A 23,172-nucleotide genomic window follows, 5' to 3' on the forward strand; every position below is an offset into this window, starting at 1 on the left:
AAAAGTAAACTGAAACACTGTACCCTGTGAAAGAATGATACAAACGAAAGTACAGGATTTCACAAGTCAGAGGACAAAACTTTAACAATAGGTAATACTGAAATGCGTTTTACAGTGCATCCAGAAAGTATTCACAGTGCTCAACTTTTGCCACATTTTGTTATGTTACAGCCTTATTCCAAAATGGATTAAATTTATTTTTTTCCTCAACATTCTACAAACAATACCCAATAATGACAAACAATGTGAAAGAAGTTTGTTTTGAAATCTTTGCAAATTATTAAATATAAACGAAAAAAACCACATGTAGATAAGTATTCACAACCTCTGCCACGACACTCAAAATTAAGCTCTGGTGCATCCTGTTCCCACTGATCATCCTTGAGATGTTTCTACAACTTGATTGCAGTCCACCTGTGGGACATTCAGTTGATTGGACATGATTAGGAAAGGCATAAACCTGTCTATATAAGGTCCCACAGTTAACAGTGCATGTCAGAGCACAAACCAAGCCATGAAGTCCAAGGAATTGTCCGTAGACCTCCAAGACAGGATTGTATCAAGGCACAGATCTGGGGAAGTGTATAGAAAAATTTCTGCAGGATTGAAGGTCCCAATGAGCACAGTGGCCTCTATCATCCGTAAATGGAAGAAGTTTGGAAGCACCAGGAATCTTCCTAGAATGGGCCGCCCAGCCAAAATGAGCGATCGAGGGAGAAGGGCCTTAGCCAGGGAGGTAACCAAGCACCTGATGGTCACTCTGAAAGAGCTCCAGTGTTTCTCTGTGGAGACAGGAGAACTTTCCAGAAGAATAACCATCTCTGCAGCACTCCACCAATCAGGCCTGTATGGTAGAGTGGCCAGACGGAAGCCACTCTTCAGTAAAAGGCAAATGGCAGACCACCTGGAGTTTGCCAAAAAGGCACCTGAGGGATTCTCAGACCATGAGAAACAAAACTCCTCTGGTCTGATGAAACAAAGATTGAACTCTCTGGCCTAAATGCCAAGCGTCATGTCTGGAGGAAACCAGGCACCGCTCACCACCTGGCCAATACAATCCCTACAGTGAAGCATGGTGGTGGCAGCATCATGTGGTGGGGATGTTTTTCAGTGGCAGGAACTGGGATATTAGTCAGGATCAAAGGAAAGATGAATGCAGAAATGTACAGAGACATCCTTGATAAAAAAAAAAAAACCTGCTCCACAGCGCTTGGACCTTAGACTGTGGCGACAGTTCATCTTTCAACAGGACAACGACCCAAAGCACACAGCCCACATTACAAAGGAGTGGCTACGGGGCAACTCTGTGAATATCCTGGAATGGCCTAGCCAGAGCCCAGACTTGAACATCTCAGGAGAGATCTGAAAATGGCTGTGCACTGACGCTCCCCATGCAACCTGATAGAATTTGAGAGGTACTGCAAAGAAGAATGGGAGAAACTGCTAAAAAATAGGTGAGCCAAGCTTGTAGCATCATACTCATAATGATTTGAAGCTGTAATTGGTGCTAAAGGGGCTTCAACAAAGTATTGAGCAAAGGCTGTAAATACTTATGTTTTTTATTTTTAATAAATTGCAAAGATTTCAAAAAGAACTTCTTTCACGTTGTCATTATCAGGCATTGTTTGTAGAATGTTGAGAGAAAAGATTAATTTAATCTAGTTTGGAATAAGGCTGTAACATAACAAAATACAGCAAAAGTTAAGTGCTGTGAATACTTTCTGGATGCACTGTATACAACAAGACAAAAGATCAAAACACATTTGTTTTTCTTTTTTTGATACACATATGAACTGCTTAAGAATTGCTAACCTTTTGCTGCTATTTCCAGGTGGTGTTTCATTCTGTGCTCTCTCTCCTCCAACTGCTGAGCTTGTTTTGCATTTTCCCAACCTGCATTGGATTTATAAGCATCCTTTAGTAATGTAACATAGCAAAAGAAGTACTAATTGCAGTCTTATTACCTTCAACAAAATACTGAGCACAACACAGATAGCAAACAAACTGCATTTGGAGGCACCAAATTTCATGGTACTGCAGTACCATGCGGTTTGGCGCAGTGAAAGTACTGCACAGTCCAGTGCGTTTTGCAGCTCCTATAAATACATGGACAGTCAAAACGCACTGCACGGAATCGTGCCCTTTCCCATGTGATCCCAATATGCACAGGGCCTTAAAGAGCAACGCTTCTCGTGCATGCACAGTGGGCATCTGGCTGTGAAGTCGCAAGCTATCACAGCCAGGTGGCTATACTAAAGATGCCGGTACCAGGGAGAGAAGACAGCCGGTGAAACCAGTGGTGGTGATGACAACGCTGGACCGAAAAACAGGTAAGTGGCTGTATTTTAAAAGTCAGCAGCTACAGTTTTTTAAGCTGCTGACTTTTATTTTTTTTGTTCAGCTGGAACTCCGCTTTAAAACAATGGCAGTCTCTGGACATATCCAATTAATTCTTTCGAGTTTATAAAGAGAGATCTTAGTTTTCTGCTTTGGGTTGTAACAATGCAGACACAGTGCTCTGCCACTGTTACTTGGGGCTGCTTTATTCCTGGGGCGAAGAGGACAAAGAGCCCCCCAATCTTTGTATTTGCTCCCCGATTGTCTGAATGACCCTATCCTGTTCCTGTCCTTACTATCATACTTGTATTTGCCACTGTATGTTTCTTCTGCTTTCCTCTGTCTGTAAAGAATATCGCTACAGTCAATGACGGCTTTGAACCAAGTGTTAAAGTAGATCTGTGTTAGAGGCTTAGTATGGGGTTAACAGTACATGCTCCATAGAAGTGTGTTACCAGAACAATGAGTGACATGGTCATGCATATGCCCTGAAACAACTGCTCGTTTTTGCCTCATGTCCTCTGAATCACATCTCTTATGCCCTACTATCTTACAAAGATACCTCCCACTGCAACTTTCTCCCCTATATCCACTAAATCTTCTACTGTACTGTTGTTGCTGATCTCACATATTCCACTCTGTCTGCCCTCCAGTGTCAGCAGTAACCCATATTTAATTTGTTTCACTTTTCTATTACACATTGTACATCTCCAGCAATAGCCCACACTTGCTACCATACATCACACCTGCAACCCTGTCACTGGAGTAAATGAACACAGTGTTTATACCTGTATATAGGCCTTATTTTTCTCAACCATGAATTTATACAAGCAGTTGAGAGGTGTACTTTATGCCCACTTTAGCTACTGCTTGGCAGTTGAGGGCTGTCACTTATACTGGCCAAACACCTTACAACAGGCAGGCTAAATTCAAGGTAGGGTGTAAAAGCATGAGGGATTTTGTAAACATGTTGAATAGGATGCCCTCTTGCACATGCATCACTGAATAACACAAAAGGCCACAATAGCCATGTTTCCATCACAGTCAACTTTTAAAGCCACTGCATTTCATTACATCTTTCATCACTCTTGTCCCCTAAGGTATTCAGCAACTTTCCTGAAACATGTATCTTTCACATCATTATAAAGTCGACTAGAAAGGAAACACATTGTTATGGAATCTATTATCAGCTATAATTTATTCATTATGATAATGTTCAGGACTGCAAAGACGGTTTTAACACAAGTAAGAACTGCCTATACTGCCCCAGTTGTAACCATTAAGACCTAAACTTTTGCTCCAGTTGTTTTCCACTGCTATGAGGACATTGAAACAAAAGGCCTTGTGTTTAACCATGTGGCTGGCTGGTTCCATCATATTTTGCACAATTGTGAGTATGTGAAAAACAGCAATCATGAGATATAAAAAATATGTTAATTCCTTTTAAATTCAAAACAAACAATGCCAAAATTACCAGATTGCAAACTCTTGAAGAAGCCCTCCTGGTTTGGTAGTACTGATCCATCATGCTTGACATGTTCTGGGATTTTCAGTTTTTTACGAACAGCTGGTATCCTCAAAAAAGCCACTTGGGCTATTGAGCAGAAGTTTGAAGTCACCCAATATGTGAACACGGCCTGAAACAAAAAGTTTAGAAAAAAAATGACCATGCCATATCAATACAGCAAAGTAAATCTTAACCCACTTGCCCTCCAAAAGATTTACCCCCCTTCATGACCAGGCCATTTTTTGCTGTTAGGCACTGCGCTATTTCAACTGGTAATTACGTGGTCTTTCAATGCTGTACCCCAATTAAATTTACGTCCTTTTTTTTACAAATAAAGCTTTCTTTTGCTGGTAATGATCAACATTTTGGTAGGCCAAAATGTATTCTGCTACATGTCTTTGGTAAAAAAAAAAATCTCAATACATGTACATTATTTGGTTTGTGTAAAAGTTATAGCATCTAAAAACTATGGTATATTTATTGGAATTTACGTAGCTCTTACTTTCTGACTGCCCTAATTCTGCCATTTCTTGAAGTGCTAAAATGCCAGGGCAATACAACACACCCCCCCCCCAAATGACTGCTTTTTGGAAAGTAGACACCCCAAGGATTTTTCAGTCGAGTCCATAGAACATTTTATTTTTTGACACAAATTTTTTGGAATATGACAATTTTTATTTATTTTTTACAAAAAGTTGTCACTTTAATGGTAGATTGCTCATGCATGCCATGGGTATATGTGGAATAACACCCAAAAACACATTCTTCTACTTCTCCTGAGTATGGAGATACCACATGTGAGGGACTTTTTAGCAGACTAGCTACATACAGGCCCTTGAAATCCAATGACCACCTTCAGGCTTTCAAAGGGCATATTTTCTCATATCACTTCCCCACTACCTATCAGTTTCGGAGGCTCTAAAATGCCAGTATAGAATAAACACCCCTCCAAATGACCCCTTTTTGGAAAGCAGACATCCCAAGGAATTTGATAAGAGGTATGGTGAGTGTTTTACAGATATCATTTTTGTCACAGGGTTTTGAAAAAGAAAAAAATACATTTTTGTTTTCGTTTTCCAAAAACATGTGGCAACAAATGCGACCTGCAAAATACTCACCATGCCTCTTGGCAAATACCTTGGAGTGTCTACATTCCAAAAAGGGGTAATTTGGAGGGGTTGCTTCTACTATCCTGCCATTTTAGGGCCATCATTAGAAGCTTATGCCACACATCACCCACTCTTGAAGACCAAGCCTTTTCTGACACTTTTTGTTCACATGAAAAAAAACAGTTTTTTTGCTAGAAAATTACTTTGAACCTCCAAACATTATATATATTTTTTAAAGCAGAGGCCATAGAAAATAAAACGGTGAGTGTTGAAATTTTTTACGTCACACATTATTTGTACAACAATTTTTCAAATGCAAATCTTTTGGGAAAAATACACTTTTTAGAATTTTAATACACAAAAACACAATATATTGCCCAATTGTTTGATATATTATAAAAGATGATGTTACGTCAAGTAAATAGATACCAAACATGACATGCTTTAAAATAGTGATGCAATGCCAACAACGTACATACATTTTTATTATTGATAAGCGATGCTTTAAAAGTCTTTACAGGTCACCAATTTATATATACAGAGGATGTCTAGTGCTAACATTACTGCCCTCGATCTGACGTTCATGGTGATACCTCACATGCATGGTGCAACTGCTGATTACATACCGCCACGGTGTCAACGCTTTTTGATTTTTTAAAATTATTTTTACACTGTCCCCCTTTTTTTTTTAATCATTTTTATTGCTATCACAGGGAATGTAACTATACCCTCTGACTGCAACAGGCATTGACAGGTATTCTTTTTTGAGAAATCTGGGGTCTATTAGGCTCTAGATATCTCCTCTGCCCTTACATTATCTGATCTCACCAAGATCGGTGTAATCAGATGCTTTCCCAGTTTACAAATGGCACTGTTTATATCCTGCGAAACTGAAGTGATGAAATGCTCGTAGCTTCCGATTTCTTAGACTATAGAGATGACTGAAGTCATTCTGGTCTCTGATCAGCTCTATAGTCAGCCAGCGGAACTTTCAACTGCATTCTTGGATTCTTCTGTGGGACAGGAGAGCCCAAGAAAACTGTGGAAGACAGCAGGAGGGGAGGGGATGTCCCTTCCCGCTGCTCCTAAAAACAATTTAGCAGCTAATTGACCACTAGGATTGCTTTTAAATGAAATCTGATCGCCAGCTGAAAAAAACAATACCAGGATGATACCTGTAGCTGCAGCGCCTCCTTGTGTTAGTACAGCCAGAGCAACATACCGGTACGTCGCTTTGCCTGTAGCTGCCGCCCAGCCGCAGTGCATTGCGGTCGGGAAGCGGTTAAAGTTGTTGTAAACCCTTACATATACCCAGTGAAGTGATTGGCCTCAGGTGATACACAGAGATGAAAAATTGTCCTACATCAGTTGTAACTGTTTACCTGCCTACATCTGTTCAAAGTGCTGAATTTATAAAACTTGTCTGAGAGTTAAAAAAAAAAAAAAAAAAAAAAAAAAGGGGCAGAGAGCTGAAGTTACACTCACAGAGCTCAGAGAGGAGAGCACTTATCTGTCCTGTAATGGAGCAGGGGTCAATAATTAAAAAAAAAAAAAGAAAAAATTAAGTTGAAGAGAATGACCAGAAATAAGCTGTATGGATACAGTGTCAGAATTTATAAACTTAAGGAAGCTAATAGCACAAACATTGTTGTCTCCGACCCCCCCCCCCCCCAGGATATTGAGCAGTAGATCGCCCTCTGGTTTGGTATTACATCCAATTTCCTTTTAATCGAGAAGTCCCCTTGTTAGAAATGCTCACATTATCAAGAACAAGCTACCCGTGTTCCCTCCTACTTTGGCTGAGGTATTTTCACTATGTAATAACGTCATCTAACGGCTGATATTGTCTCCAACTTCAAATGGGTCTGCGTTACGTGTATCAGCATAGAGACAGCAAGTTAAGTGGGGTTTTTTTTTCTTGTTTGTCTATAAGGTTCAACGCTATTAATAACACTATGTGACATAATTGCACAGGTAAACAAATAGTCAGCATATTATATACTCTAATATTACAGCCCTTGTATACGTTTTATCTGTAGACGTGGTTTTGGCTGTCATTCTTGTTTGTTCCTTTTCTGTGATTTTTCTATTTGTTTTTGATTGTTTTTACTTTTGTACGTGTTTTTGTACAAGAACTGTTAATTTGAAAATGGAAATGTGTTGGTTTTCAAATAACAATTATCTGAACTTGCCATTGCAAAGATTTAAAGTGTTACTAATCCCAAGACCCTGCATTCTTTATATTCAGTCTCCCACAGTACACAGAATATGGGGATGCAATTATTTTAGTAAATATAAACTGCTAAATGCCTTTTCTCATCAGCAGTGTATAGCAGTCCTGTGACTTCTATCAGTATCAAGCAGAGTACTGGGTAATCTTGTATTAAGAGTTTTCATTCTGCTCTGTCATATGAGACTGCATAACCCCTGACCCTCTGTCTAGATGGTGTTGATTGGCCCGGTGCTGATCACATGCACCCTCCCAAAAACAAAACAAAAAACTCTCTAGCAGTACACACTAAATTGAGCATATGCAGAGTGCCTTCTAGGGCTCTGTACTATCAGCAGAAGGATTGGGAACTGTGGAAGAAGGGGAGGATCAGAGAAGACAGGATCAAACTGCCTTTTTGCACAATGAGGACAATTAACTCCTTAGGTTTCACAGTGTGTATAACAAGCATGCTTAACTGCAAATGGAGACTGATTTTACTGTTGTGGGTTTAGCAAGACTTTAAAAGCCAAAAATAAAATAGGTCATTCTGGAATAACACTATCCATGAGGCTGCCAAAAGTCGACACCAACTTGATGACAAATAATAATAATACCAAATAATAAATTGATATGAATGATAAATTTAAAGCAACACTTACTGTAGGGAAATTAATGGTCAGAGGCAAAACTATCAGCGGCATTATACGGAAAACAGTCTTCATGATCCTGAGGTTGGGATTATTTACACCAGTCTCTGCTCCCAGCTAGAAAAAAAAAAAAAAAACATTCATGAGGCCTAGATAGCATGCATGCAAAATATGCAGACCTATAGATTATAGCAAAGAACACTGGAGACTAGGAATGCAGAGAGGGCAAAAAACAGAGCAGATACCTCTAGAACAGCCCACATGCTGCATGTCACAACCAGTGGCAGTACATAGTAAGGGTCAGCGATAGACAAGTCTGTAAACCACCAAAGGCCACCAGTTTGCATGCTGGGCACTGGAAGGTAAGCCATCTGTCTCAGTGCCACAAAGAATGAGATAAACACTGGAGCCTAGGAAAGACAGAAAAAAAAATAACTTAAATCTAATGGTTTATGAAAATGTTAACCTGTAGTAATCAGAAAGAATGACATTGTAATACTTACAGAGATGAACAACCAATTAAAGCTTGCTTTATATTGTAAGCTTTACTGTGAAAGTGCCTAATGAGATTTCCACATATTCTTAAGCATGGTCTATAGAATATTTGCCTTAAAGTAAAAAAGAAACCCATTCTGAATAGAGAAAGTGATGGTTAAAATCCATCTGATTATTTTTTTGCTCTTTGTGTCCTGGTGTGGAGATTTCCCTTCACTTCCTGTTCCATAAATACATTATATATATATATATATATATAAAAACTCCAAACATTCATAAACGCACAGTGGTGGGCTCTCCAAAGAGCATTGAGTTGTGACCACTTGCAGAGTCTGAAGCCAGCAAAGTCACACAGAAGGTAATACATTGAGTGAAAGTGGTTTGAAAAAGCCAGACTAGACTGTAATGTGGCCTGTCAAAGTTACCACTGGCTCTCATGCAATGGAAGGAGCTCTCTGCTGCTCACTGTTTTATGGAGCAATGAGACTACACACCACAGGCAAATTTTTATGAATGGGCTGTAAAATACAGGCCAGTGTGCGAAACCTGATGGAGTATAATGAAGAGCAGATTGCCCCTTTGTTTTGTGTAGTACTAGGGTAGAAGGTGCAAGCACTGTAGAACAAGTGCAAGAAATGGTAGGAATTGCCACAACTCCCTTAGAAGGCACTAATGACAGCTCATACCCTCCCCCACAATCATCTCCCGCTCTCGCTCTCTCTGCTTTCGCTGATCAGGTACTGTTTCCCTCTGTTCTCCACTCTGACAATCAGTTTTCACTCTGCTTCCTTTATGAAAACCCCCATTTACCCACAGCCATTTACCACACCATCTCCTCTATTCAACTCCCCCACCCCAAAACTCATGTTTATGCGCCATATCCTCATGATCCATGACCAGCTTCTGCTCTGCTTCTCCCTGTAGTTTATATTCTGCTCTCTTCTTACCTTCCAGCTCAATTTACACTTTGTGTCCTCCCCCATTATACATTTTAGTGAGATGGTGCACTTTTCTACATACTGTATGTGTCTAGTAAAATAATGTTCTAATAGGCAGTAAAGAATACCACTGTGATATTGATCACTCCTGACCAAAGAAAAAAATATCTAAATAACCTCTTCATAAATGGGCATACATTTGCTACTAATGCTAAAGCTGAACTCCAGGCAAGCAGCTAAATGAACAATTGATATACATATATGTTAGCTGAAATAGCTGCCTAAAGATTTAAAATTCTGTTTGGTTAAACTGGCCATAGATGGTTCAAATCTTGGCTGGTTGAGCAAGGACCGGCCCAGATTCGAACCATCTATGGGCAGGCTGATTGCACCCAAGTTGATAGTTGTATGACTTAGGTACATTCAGCATGTCGGCAAGTACATGTGATTATTGCTAGCAGCTATTATAGCAGCTAACGGTAATCGTGTTTTCCCGGCAGGGACAGCTCCCCCCCCCCCCCCAACCGGGAGAACACCATGGTTCCGTGGGAAGGATACCCCTATGAACACTGACTGTGTTGATGAGGGAATCAAGCAAGCTTTTTTCCTGCAACCCGTGGTTCCTTGTCAGCAGCATAGCCAGGCTCCAAATCTCCACTACAGTAGCACAGTTTGGTCAAGAACATTCCTCTAGCCTACTGAATAGGTATTGAAGAAGCTTCTGTAGACTGAAAAATCTTCATCTTTTTGGTCAACGTATTGCTTTTTAGGACAGTTACTCACCAATTAGCGAAGAATAGATATCATCATAAAATGGGTAATTTACATTATATTAGTCGCTGTCCAGTGTGCGTTTCAAGCCCCTATATGTATCCCTCTGGAGAGCCTGTGTAAATTCTGGTGTGTTCCCCGGTAACTGGATTTTCAATTCACATGTGTCCAGTAATTGCATAGAAAGAATAGAAGAGTGTGGACACCAGACGAACGTCGCTTTTGCCTTAGGGACTGATGGCAGGGGTAGCCATAAGTTACAGGCCTGACTTCACACCTGACCAAAATGGGATGGGAAAACACTAAGAAGTGGGGTCAGGGAGAAGCATGCCATAAAGGTGGTTAAAAAAATATATCCGAATACTAATTTTAATATTAAGGTCCTGCTAATGTCAGTGCTATATTGGGCAGCATACAGTGGTGTATTTAGGTTTTGTGCTGCCCTAGGCAACACAAAATTCGTCTCCCCCCCACCACCACCAAAGAGAGACCCTGACACCAACCAACACCCCCCTCCCCCATGAAGTTGAAGAGAGCCTGACATTGACCAACAACACCCTAGACTCCCCCCCCCCCCAAGTGAGCCTTCCACTGCTACCGCCCCCCATACACTGGCAACCCCACCCCCACCCTGGCAAGAGATAGACACTCACCTTCACAGCTCCGGACATCCTCAGGAACAAGAGTCAGGCTCTGCATACACCATCAAGAAGCCCGCAACCTCTCTCAGACCCCACTTGGTCCCCATGCTGCGTGTTTCTTTTTTCCATTCCTTCTTTTGGGGGGCAGCACTGCCCCCTGAAAAATGCTGCTGCCCCCCCTGAAAATTGCCGCCCTAGGCAAATGCCTTGTTTGCCTTGTGGTAAATACGCCCCTGGCAGCATACCTCTTTTGAAAGACTTGAACCAGAGAAAAGTCCCATATCCCACAACTGACATGCATTGGAAAAACATTTGGTCTCTAAATTGTGCCGTTTTTGGTACTGGGGCTTTAGGTTAAAGCAAACAATTACACCAAAATAGCTGAAAAACTGCACTACAGTTAGCAAAAGGTTACCATACAGTCCTCGCACCTGCACAAGGGGCACCAGAAAGCCACGGAGCGGATTGATGTCATGTTTCTTCTGATATAATGTAAGGTCTGAATATGCCTTGGACACTATGTGGCAGAAGAAAAAAAAAGTTACATTAGGCCTCAAAGTAGATCTAAACCCTAACTGGATGACATTTAGTTTTCTAAAGCACTGTGTATCAAACTGTTTTGTTTTTTTTAATATTATAGATTCTTTTCAAGTTTTTTTCGCATCTCAGTGCAGCGGAGCTCCTCCCACCACTTCCTGTTCACATATACTTAATATTACCATGACTGCATGCCATCCTGTTAGTGACAACCAAGGACTATTCCTGCACAATGATACAGTTTCTTAAAGTCTAGAACAAGGGTGCATCAGAGGATGACAAAAAACAGGAGCTCCATTGGGAGACAGTTGTCACTCCATAACCGTGTCATCAAAAAGGACCTTCATAGATCTTCAGGAATTCTTTCAGGAAATTGGATATTTGTCAACATCGAAAAAAAAAAATGAAAATACATTAACATATTAAATTGGTTATAAAGGCTTAAGGTTTTTTACCTTCTTACATTTTATGCATGAAGGTAAAAAAACATTCCCCCCCCCAATGCTCACCTAACACCTAAGAACCCTCTTGATCCAGCGATGTGCACTGGAGTCTCGGCTATCCGGGGACTCATTCTCCCCATTGGCTGAGACAGCAGTGGGAGTCATTGGCTTCCACTGCTGTCAATCACAGCCAGTGAGCCAATGAGAGAGAGGGGGTGGGGCCAAGCCACATCTCTGTGTGAATGGACACATAGATCAGTGGGTGCCCCCATAGCAAGCTGCTTGCTGGGGGGGCAACCGACAGGAGGAAGGGAGCCTATGGGGGACACAAGAAGAGGAGGATCTGGGCTCCTCTGTGCAAAACCACTGCACATAGCACGTAAATATAGATATGTTTGTTATTTTTAGAAAAAAAAATGTAAGCCTTTAGTAAAGCTTTAAAGCTGTTGTGAGATTTTAGTTATTGGGTTTATCCCTTAGCCATTTTGGTGTTTCCTACACATGTTTAAAAAATAATTTTAGGCCTGAAGATTAGTTAAAATCTCATACATTATATATTTTCTGAAAGCAGACATCTTGGAGAATAAAATAGCAGTAGTTTCAATGTATTAAGTCACATGATATTTGCACAACGGTTTATCAAGCACAAAACCTCAGTAAAAATTAAAGGAGTACAATCCAAGCTCTTTTGGCTGTACTTCTATGGATCACAAATGCAGGTTGTTCTGTGACCCACTTTCAGCCAACAGCGGGCTAAAGTCTACTCTCGGCTGATGTCACTCAGCTGGTCCAGGCTGGCAAAAGATCCTGACTTTACATTTAGGATCAACCCAAATGTGTGGACCGGCACCTGGCTCAGCCTCTTAGCACTCCGCAGACAGCCAGAGCCAGCAGCTTCCTACCCCTCCACAGCCCAGCGCTCAGAGCGGCAGGGAGAACCGAGCAATCAGTTCTCAGCCATAGAGCCAGCGGGGAACACATGCAGCATGGCACTGATGCTGCATCCACCTAGGTAAGTAGGATTAAAAAAAAAAAAAAAAAAAAACCAAAAACATACTACTATATTAACTGGTTGCCGACCAGCCACAGTACATACACTGTGGCAGGGCAGCACCGCTACGCAAAATCACGTTCATAAACGTCATTTTGCAAAACAGGTAGGGGGCGCGCGACCACCCTACCCACGCCACCGGTCGCGGCCACGGGTTTCAATCACCGGGTCCCGGCTGGTCATTACCCGCCGGATCCCGGTGTGCGATAAAGAGCACAGCTGCATTGTTTTCAATGCAGCTCTGCTCCCTGTCAGTTCCCAGCACACTGTCACGGAGAGCAGAGATTAGCTTTCCGGGACAGTGTGTAACAGTTAAGTACACACCCCCTGCCCACTAGTAAAGCACTCCCCTCACACGATTAACTCTTTGATTACCTAAAAAAGTTAACCCCTTCCTCCCCAGTGCCATTAGTACAGTGTTTTTTTGCACTGATCACTGTATTGGTGTCACTGGGGATGTCAGTAACCCCAAGTCAAATCCCCCCAGTGTCAGAATGTCCGCCGCAGTGCCGCCATAAGTCGCTGATCGCCACCATTATTAGTATAAAAAAAAACAAAAAAACAATCCAGTATCTATACCGCCATTTGTAAACGCTGGAACTTTCACGTAAACCAAATTAATTTACATGTATTGGGATTTTTTTTTTTTTTTTAGCAAAGACATGTTGCAGAATACATGTTGGCTGAAATTTATGACAAAATTTGATTTTTTAATTTTTTTACTGGACAAGTCCAAAATATTTTTTTTTTCTAAAAAGTGTTGCTTTTTGTTATAGCGCGAAAAAAACAACAAAAAAAAACAAAAAACACACAGGCGATTAAATACCACCGAAAGAAAGCTCAATTTGTGGGGAAAAAAAGATGTAAATTTCATTTTGGTACAGCGTTGAATGACCGCGCAATTGTCAGTTAAAGTAGCGCAATGCCATAACACAAGCCGCTTATGTAACCGCTTCCTGACCACCCTATAACAGAAATACTGCTACAGGGCGGCACAGGTGCGCAAAATCACATATATATAGGTGAATGGCGCTCCCGTGGTTTTCACTCCCCTCCCAGAGGGCGTCAGATTGCTCGTCAATACATCAGTCATCACATTTAACCCCTTGATTACCAGGAAGACGCTCATACACAATAAACCTCCATTGCTAGTATAGTGTCTGAACGGATCAATATCTTTGATCAGATCAGCACTATACCAGCGCTCACATTAGTATAGCGTCTCCAAAAACGCAGCATTAGCGGGATCAGCCCTAGCACCTGCCAGCACTTGCGTTTAGCCCCTACGCTTATTTCCCCCCCTTCTCCCCCAGCAAGTGCAGTGTCAGTAGGTCACTGTCACTTGATACATTGCACACAAAACTGCAGTGTTGGCAGAATCAGGCCTGATCTCTGTTAGCACTTGCTGCAAATTGTGCTGACTCCCATATGCAGCAGAGTGCCAGTACTAGTGCCATGCTACCTTTTGGTGAACTGGTGACACCAGCGATCTAGTACATCCTGGTCTTTCACATACCTCTTAGATTGTAATCTCCCAGTATATTGCCCTCCTAACGCTCTTGTATTGAACTGTATTGTTGCTGTATTGTCTCCGTTATATTGTAAAGTGCTGCGCAAACTGTTGGCGCCATATAAATCCTGTATAATAATAATAATAATAATACCAGCACTGCAGTATGACCTGGGACGTGGCGAGTCCCATAAGTGTAGTACAAGCTGGTGCGGTGGCGAGCAGAAGTATTGTTCGGATTTACGAGGAAAAAAATAGTCAGGTGGAGCCCCCCAGATGCCCAGACTACATGGGGAGTAGTGGCAAAATAGTTTGGGACTTGGTGTCATCCTTCTCCATATAGGGTACCACTTATAAGAGGTCAATTTTTATTCAAGCGTGCCACTATTTACACATTTGTTCAATCTTGGAACTGGCGCATGTGGCAAAGTGTGTCCTAATGTGTGCCCACCATATGAAGTGGGTGGATGCAGGTGGTATATTCCAATGGTGGGCATACCACACACTTTTTCTGGCACAGATTTCCTCTCTTTTTTTCATTCGGTCCACAGGCTGCATACAAAAAAAAAAAAAAAAAAAAAAAAAAAAAAAAAAAAAAAAAAAGAATAGCATATACAGTAATACCTCGGTTTACGAATGCCTCTGTTAATGTAAATTTTGGTTTACGAATGAAAATCCATTGAAAATAATGCCTCGGTTTACAAATTTTTTTCACAATAGTGTATGTCAGTGCTGATTTTTAAATGCAATTGCTATCTTTTTTTTTTCTTCAGTATAGCTCACAACATTAGCTATCAGTTTCCCAGAGCTAAAAGATACTTTGTATATTTTAAGAAACTGAAAGGATACATTGTATCTTTTAACTTTGTGAAATAACTAAAAGAAACTCTCTCTCTTTCAGCTGGAGGGGGAAAGTAACTGCTGAATTTCTGAACTACTGTATAGTAAAGGAAAAAAAAAAAAAAAAACGGTAATTACATTTAAAAACTGGCACCTGACAGCTGAGTGAATTACCTGCAATAAAATTTTTTTTTTTTGTAATTACCAGCAGGAACCCCACTGACAGCTGAAATATTAACACATGGTTGTCACTACTAAAATACTACATGAGTTAATAAAATAACTCATGCCGTATTTTAGTAGCGTTTACGGTTTTTCTGACCTTCTGAACGGATTAATTGCTTTTCAATGCATTCCTATGGGAAAGTGTTTCGGTTTACAAATTTTTCGCTATATGAAATGTCCTGCAGAACGAATTAAATTCGTAAACCGAAATACTGGTACATCACTGGAATTTAAATTGTTATACCAGGATGATGCCTACAGCTGCAGGCATCACTCCGGTATCATTTTTTTTCAGCTGGCAATTGGCTTTCATGTAAAAGCAATCCTAGTGGCTAATTAGCTGCAGGATTGCTTTTACAAGCAGCGGAATATGATGCCCCCCTCCCCTACTGCCTTCCACGGCCTTCTTGGGCAGTCCCGTGCTATCAGGGCAACCTGAGAATGTAGCCAGTGTTTCTGTCATGTGACCATAGAGACCAGAGTGTATAATCTGATCATAGAGACCAGATAATATAATCATCTCTATAGTCTAAGAAATTGCAAGCTACAAGCATTTCATCACTTCAGTTTCACAGGATATAAACAGCGCCATTTGTAAATTGGGAAAGCATCTGATCACACCGATCTTGGTTTGATTAGATAATGTAAGGGCAGAGGAGATATCTAGAGTCTGAAAGACCCCAGAGTTCTCAAAAAAGAATATATGACAATGTCCATTGAAGTTATAGGGGATATTTGCATTCCCTGTGATAGCATTAAAAGTGATCAAAAATAAAAAAAATCAAAATAACCAAAAAAAAAAAAAAAAAAAAAAAAAAAAAAAAAAAGCACCCTCGCCCCCCTGCGCACATCTGCATTCGTGAGCTTTGACTCTGTGCCAGTATGGAAACAGCGGTTGCACCATGCATGTGAGGTATCGCCAAGAACGTCAGATCAAGGGCAGTAATTCTAACACTAGACCTCCTCTGTAAATCTAAACTGGTAGCTTGTAAAGGCTTTTAAAACGTTCCCTATGGATATTAAAAAGGTATGCAGTTTGTCGTCACTGCACGGGGCATGCGCAGTTTTAAAGCATGTCAGTATCTATTTACTCGGCATACCCTCATCTTTTACATTTTACCAAATAATTGGCCAATATTTAGTGTTTTTGTGCATTAAATTGCGTTTGAAAAAACTCGCTGCGCGAGTACTATGTGCCATAAAAAATTTCAGCACTCACTATTTTATTCATTAGGGTGTCTGCTTTAAAAAAATATATAATGTTTGGGGTTTAAATTAATTTCCTAGCAAGAAATACAGATTTTTTTCATGTGAACAAAGTGTCAGAAAAGGCTTGATCTTCAGATGGTTAGAAGAGTGAGTGATGTGTGGCATAAACTTCTAATGCTGGGCACAAAATGCCCCCACCCACCAAAACGACCCCTTTTTGGAAAGGAGACACCCCAAACTATTTGCTGAGAGGCATGTTGAATCAATAGAATTTATTTTTTTACTACAAATTTTTGGAAAATGACAATTTTTTTTTTTTTTTTTTTACACAAAATTGTCACTTAAAATTATTTATTGCTCACACATGCCATGGGTATATGTGGAATTACTCCCCAAAATGCATTCTGCTACTTCTCCCGAGTATGGGGATACCACATGTGAGAGAGGTTTTGGCAGTCTAGCTAAGTACAGGACCCCAAAATCCAATAAGCATCTTCAGGCTTTTAAAGGGCTTTATTTCCTCATTACACTTTTTGACTACCTATTACAGTTTTGGAGGCCCTGAAATGCCAGGATAGCACCAAACCCCCCCAAATGACCACTTTTTGGAAAGTAGACCGCCCAAGGAATTTGATCAGAAGCTTGGTGAGTATTTTTCAGATCTCATTGAAGAAAAAAAACCAAAAACACATTTTTCATTTTCTTTTTTTTACATTTCAAAACCTTGTGAGAAAAAAATGAGATCTGAAAAATACTTATCATGCCTCTTTTTAAATTCCTTGGGGTGTCTACTTTCTAAAAAGGGGTAATTTGGGGGGTTTGGTGCTATCCTAGCATTTCAGGGCCTCCGAAACTGTGATAGGTAGTGAGGAAGTGAAAAGAGGAAGTTACGCACCTTCAGGCTTTCAAAGTGGCCATTGGATTTCAGGCTCCTGTATGTGGCTAGGCTCCCAAAAATCTCACACATGTGGTATCCCTATACTTGATAGAAGTAGCAGAATGTATTTTGGCGTGTAATTCCACATATACCCATGGCTTGTGTGAGAAATATATAATTTAAATGACAACTTTGTGTAAAAAAGAAAACAAAATGTTTTGGTCATTTTCCAGAAACTTGTGGAAAAAAAAAATCTTCCATGGACTCAATATGCTTCTCAGCAGATAGCTTAGGGTGTCTACTTTCCGAAAAGGGGTCTTTTGGGGGTGTTTGTACTGTCCTGGTATTTCAGCACCTCAAGAAATGCGATGAGCAGTCAGAAAGGAAAAGCTGTGTAAATTCCATTATCTATACCATAGTTTGTAGACGCTATACCTTTCACACAAAGCAATCAATATACACTTTTTGGGATTTTTATAACCAAAAACATGTAGCAGAATACATTTTGGCCTAAATCTATGACGAAATTTTAGTTTTTTTGGTTATTTTTTATGACAGAAATGAGAAAATATTTTTTTTCAAAAACATTTTTTTTCTCAAAATTTCTTTTGTTTATAGTGCCAAAAATAAAAAGCGCGGGGGGCGTGTCCAAGATGGCGACCGGACAAGTCGCATGACCTGGAGCTCCGGCGGCTCGCTCTGTAATCCACTGGCATCCAGGTCGTATAAGAGGGTAGGGTCGAGCGGGTTACTCACCCGTCCCTGCTACATTGCGGCCGGGCAGCCGGAGGCACTTTTGGAGCCGTCCTGGGGTGGCGATTTGGTGCGGCCTGTTGCGGCCGAGTGGAGCCGCGGAGCCCTCTGGCGCATGACGGGCCGGTCAGCGGTGGTGTGACGGTGGGTGCAGGATCTGGAAGGGGGAGGACTGATAACCCCTCTTCCCGCTCGTTCTATGGTCTGTGGTCTGCTGCCTGTCATCCCTCCGAGCCGTTCTGGGGTGGCGATCTGGTGCGGCCTGTTGCGGCCGAGTGGAGCCGCGGAGCCCTCTGGCGCGCGACGGGCCGGTCAGCGGTGGTGTGACGGTGGGTGCAGGATCAGGAAGGGGGAGGACTGATAACCCCCCCTCCCGCTCGTTCTGTGGTCTGCTGCCTGTCATCCCTCCGTGCCTGTCAGGACGTCCTGGAGGAGCATCCTGATCACCTTCCCTCCCCCCCATATGGGATACAGGGGTGGCGAGGATTAGTGCGGCCTAGTGGGCCCAGGACCTTTCCCACCCTACACAGGCTGGCTGCAATCACACCCAAAAGAGGATCACTTGCCAAGCTCACATACCTCATCCCTCAGACAACTACCAGCATTCCAGGGTCCATCGAGACATCCCCCACACAAACCCAGGGAACACAGGCTTATTGCGGAGACCTTGCTACAGCCCATAAAGAAGGAAGCTGTGCTGAGATTAGGCCTACGGTTGTTACATCACCCACAGATTCTTATACAGGGAAGGCAGCGATAGTCACTGCATTTCCACAGCAAAATAAGTGTCTTCCTTGTCTCGCCTTTAATCTCAAGCACGCGGAGACGTACAGTACAACTTAGGGCTTGTTTTCCACTATCTATCCCTATTTTCACTTTCCAGTTTTGGGGGACACAGTCTGACCCCAGAGAAAATGGTAATATAATTCCTTGAGCCTTGACACACGTAGGTGGGGCTACGCAATCAGAATCAAGACTCGCCGCCGACATGGGGAAAGCAGCTAAGAAGGCTGTCACTCCTCGCTCCAGATCCCCTCGCCGTACAGGTGGTCCGGCTAATCGCAGCATTCCGGAATTATTTCGATCTCACACTCCGGATCATGCAGATTCATCCGCCCTTGCCTCCCCATTGCATTCGCCTGCAAAGGAGTCCTCTTCTCAGCCTTTGAGCTTGGCGGCAGCTGCCGCAGCGGGTCGTTCTGAACCGGCTCACCTCACCATAGGGGACTTGAAAGCAGTTGCGTCGGATATCAAAGAGTCTCTTTCCGCGGCAAAAGCTGAGCTACACATTGACTTACAGGCAGTAGCCTATAGGCTGGACTTGGTAGAAGATAAAGTTAATTTGCAAGGCCTTGCTATCCATGATATGCGTAAGCAGGTTGACACACACACCATGCACCTAAGAGAACTCGATCGTCACATCGAAGATTTGGATAATAGGGGAAGAAGACACAATTTAAGGGTGCGCGGTGTACCAGAAGCAATTGAGCCTAGCCACCTTACCCAAGCTCTTCTCTCCATCTTTAATGATCTATTAGAAAGACCACATGAATCTCCAATTGAGTTTGAACGCCTCCACAGGGCTTTGCGTCCTAAAGGCAGAGATTCTGACCCACCGAGAGATATAGTTTGCTGTCTAGTCGACTTCCGACTTAAAGAGGACATATTACGCAGAGCTCGAGATAAACAACGCTTGTTGTATCAGGATTCCGAAATTAAACTATTCCAAGATCTTTCCCATCTTACTCTACAACGCAGGAAAGACCTACGCCCTTTACTAGATCTACTTCGCTCTAAAGGTATCGCCTACCGTTGGAAGTTCCCGTTTGGTCTCTCTGCAACACATTTGGGGAGATCAGCTCTCATGAGGTTTCCGGAGGATCTTGCACCATTCTGTGACATCTTGAGTATCCCATTACCTGATATTCCAAATTGGTCCACTGAACCTTTTCTACAATCGCAGCCAGATGAAGGCCCTATGGAAGCACAATCTACTGGCCCCTCGAGCGGAGACAGACGACGCAAGTTAACACATCAAGCCTCAACTTCCCCGGTTCGTAGGAGGCTTATTACTGGAGACAGTCTACCAGCATCACCTGCACACCGCAAGGCGCGCCATGAATAACTTCTCCCCGTTACCATTTACTAAGGCGAAGGGGGATAAGCAACCCTGCACTTCGAGACTACTCCCCTAGTGGATCGAGTCTGCGCCTCTCTTTGTATTCTAGGTTCTGTTATATGTCCTATCTAACTTCTCTGGTATACCTGAAGTCTGGACTTAAGGGTATGTGTATCGCATCACGTTGTTAAAACTTTTACGTATATTATTTCTCAGTGATATATATTTGTCTTGCTGGCATATAATTGTTGTTGTACCCTCGGTTGTGATATTGCTGAGCTAGGTCAGGACAACCCTACTGATATTCTTGTGAATATCCCTACCAGTACTACAATTTACTAACGTGGTAAGAAAAGGCCCAACATAACACATGATGAACCCTGTCGGATATAGGAGCGAAAACGCGGTTGGGATCCAGAGACGCGGGCTAAGCCCTTGTTTGGGCTGCGGCCTGCCTCTCTGGATCCCACTATATTGAGAGCATGTTACAGGTGGTTGGAGAGTCTTTCTGTTCCTACTATTTGCATCTTAATATTATGGTCTTTGAGAGTTCTCTGTCATGTCTATCTCTCTATAAACTGATTTGCCTTGGGCCTAGCCTCTACACATATAGTTACTGTATTGACAAAGGATAGCAGCCCATATGGCTTAATATTGCACGGAGAAGCGTATTTCGCTCCTACTGTATACTAAGACATGATGCTGTGATCTGGATTCCTGGGACTCCGGACCACCTTCATGTACCGTTATACATAAATTTCTCTGACCCTTATCTTTTAGTTTGATCATTGTAAACAATATTTTAATAGTATTCTCGCACGTCCCCATCGCTCTCCTTAAATGGTTTGCGTACTGCATAGCAATTGGAAATGCCTCAATATGCATTTTGGGCCCTGGCTTATTACATACCTTCTACTTAGATATGATTAGGGTGGTATCTCAGCTATGGGAGTTGGGACCGTCATATTTGATATTTACGTTAACAGTCTATTCCGTGGTCAGGTCTAGTTTGGCCCCAAAAATTTCGCTGCTCTGATCAGTAAAGGGATCATTTTGGGCCACGGATTTTTGGACACATCCCCCCCACCATCCTGTATCTGTTCGGTAAGCAACGGGGTGTTCAGCGATATATTACATCCCCGGATTGGGTCTCATATTTCTATTGTCTCTAGCATACGGTTTAAATAGAGGTTTGCTCTGAAGCCTACACGCAAGTTTACTCATAAGTGATATTGTTGCTACTGTCATGTAATGTTTCATGTGAAGTAGATATCTTTATTCGCAATTGAGATGGCTTATGGAAATCTCTCGTTAGTTGACTTGATTGTTTTTTTTGGCTTGGTTTACAACATCTTCACGGAAAAGACAGATTATAGATTGCATTATGTTTTACCTGTGATAACATAACATCTTTACAGTTAATTTAAGCTATGCGCAAGTGATTTGTACTTTCTCAGTATCTGTCCAAATTCACAGGTAGTACACTCATAACTTATGGTTTTTTTTTTTTTTTTTTTTCTCTCTCTGGTACACATTCAATACCACTCCTATAGTTACACTTCACTGTTCTTGAGCTTCGATATGGTCCAAGTGGATGCATACACCATTTTGCTCAATATGCTTTGGCATATAATACTCTAGCCTTTATCCACCCCCTGCTACACATTATTTATCTCTCGTCTTCAATGAGCCTTTCCCACCTACGTTTATGTGTCAAGGACACCTCATGTTAGATTACTTCCCCTCTACACCTTTTACTCAGGAGAGTTAGGCCTCTTTCAGATTATTCTGTATTTTATCAAAATCGGCCGTCTCTGGGTTTGAATACCCTCCGACTCTAATTTCAGACTCCCAGATAACATTTTGCAAATAACCAATTCTTGGGAGCTGTACTATGAGATAGAGTAGCTGGTCTATTCTACCTCTGGAATATAATCTTTAAAGGAAGTGGAAGGGAAATAGCCTCATACATACTTTTGGGTTTATGGGGCATACACCTAACACTCCCCTTCTTCTGCTTCAAATCTCTTGAATCTTTCCTGTATGATTCCGTCTCTATTTTAACTTTTCTGTTACTTCATATTAGTCTCTTTCCAGTCTTTATACTATTCTTTACTCCCCTTTTCATCACCCCTGCCCCCCTCTGCCCCCCCCCCTCTACCCCTCCCCCCCCCCTTTTTTTTTTTTTTTTTTTCTTTCTCTTCTTTCCCTACCCGCGTGATACTCTTCTGGTACACATATTGCCCTTAAGCAACCCTTTTGGGTAGATTACACAATGACGAACAACCACACATCGAATCGGTCAATTCGCACACTTTCCGTGGCCTCTCTTAACGCGAGGGGCCTAAACGTACCTGAAAAACGCTCGCAACTTCTTACCTACATGAAAAGCCTTCGTGCTGATGTGCTCTTTATCCAAGAAACTCATTTCCGAGCAGACCAAGTCCCTAGATTCTCCAATGTTCATTATCCCACGGCATACCATTCGGTTAATGCGGAGGTGAAAGCCAAGGGGGTATCCATTTTACTTTCCAAGACTCTTCCGTTTGAACTTTCTGAATCGCTCGAGGATCCTGAGGGAAGATTCCTTTTTCTTAAAGGCACCCTCTTTAATAAACCACTTACCTTGGTCAACATTTATAGTCCCAATACAGCACAAGTAGGATTTTTTCGTAACATAGCTAAGTTACTTGCTACATTTCAATCGGGTATTGTGATTCTAGGCGGCGACTTTAATGTAGCATTGAACCCATTGGAAGATACATCTTCGGGGGTCTCATCCACCCCGTTCCAAGCACTTAAGCAAATTAAAATTGAATTGAAAGACCTTCTCCTACATGATGCTTGGCGTACTTTGCACCCTTCGGACAAAGATTACACCTTTTACTCTGCGCCTCACAAACGCCATTCCAGAATTGATTATTTCTTTCTTTCGCAACAAGATTTATACG

The 23,172-nt window shown here is 41.9% G+C and overlaps 1 protein-coding gene across 1 annotated transcript in view; it reads right to left on the minus strand.

The window, feature by feature from the left end:
* The window catches only part of OXA1L (OXA1L mitochondrial inner membrane insertase), a 56,869-nt gene that overhangs the window by 13,384 nt on the left and 20,313 nt on the right, over window positions 1-23,172 (minus strand). The window contains exons 5-9 of the mRNA XM_089678211.1: window positions 11,089-11,174; window positions 8,058-8,222; window positions 7,825-7,929; window positions 3,812-3,974; window positions 1,813-1,893 (exon numbers count right to left, since the gene is read on the minus strand). Coding sequence (XP_089534337.1) covers window positions 1,813-1,893; window positions 3,812-3,974; window positions 7,825-7,929; window positions 8,058-8,222; window positions 11,089-11,174 — 600 coding nt within the window. The remainder of the gene's footprint in view (window positions 1-1,812; window positions 1,894-3,811; window positions 3,975-7,824; window positions 7,930-8,057; window positions 8,223-11,088; window positions 11,175-23,172) is intronic.

Source organism: Staurois parvus, unplaced genomic scaffold (assembly GCF_062004578.1).
Source record: "Staurois parvus isolate SC_StPar_1 unplaced genomic scaffold, SC_StPar_1.0 ptg000199l, whole genome shotgun sequence".
Taxonomy (NCBI): domain Eukaryota; kingdom Metazoa; phylum Chordata; class Amphibia; order Anura; family Ranidae; genus Staurois; species Staurois parvus.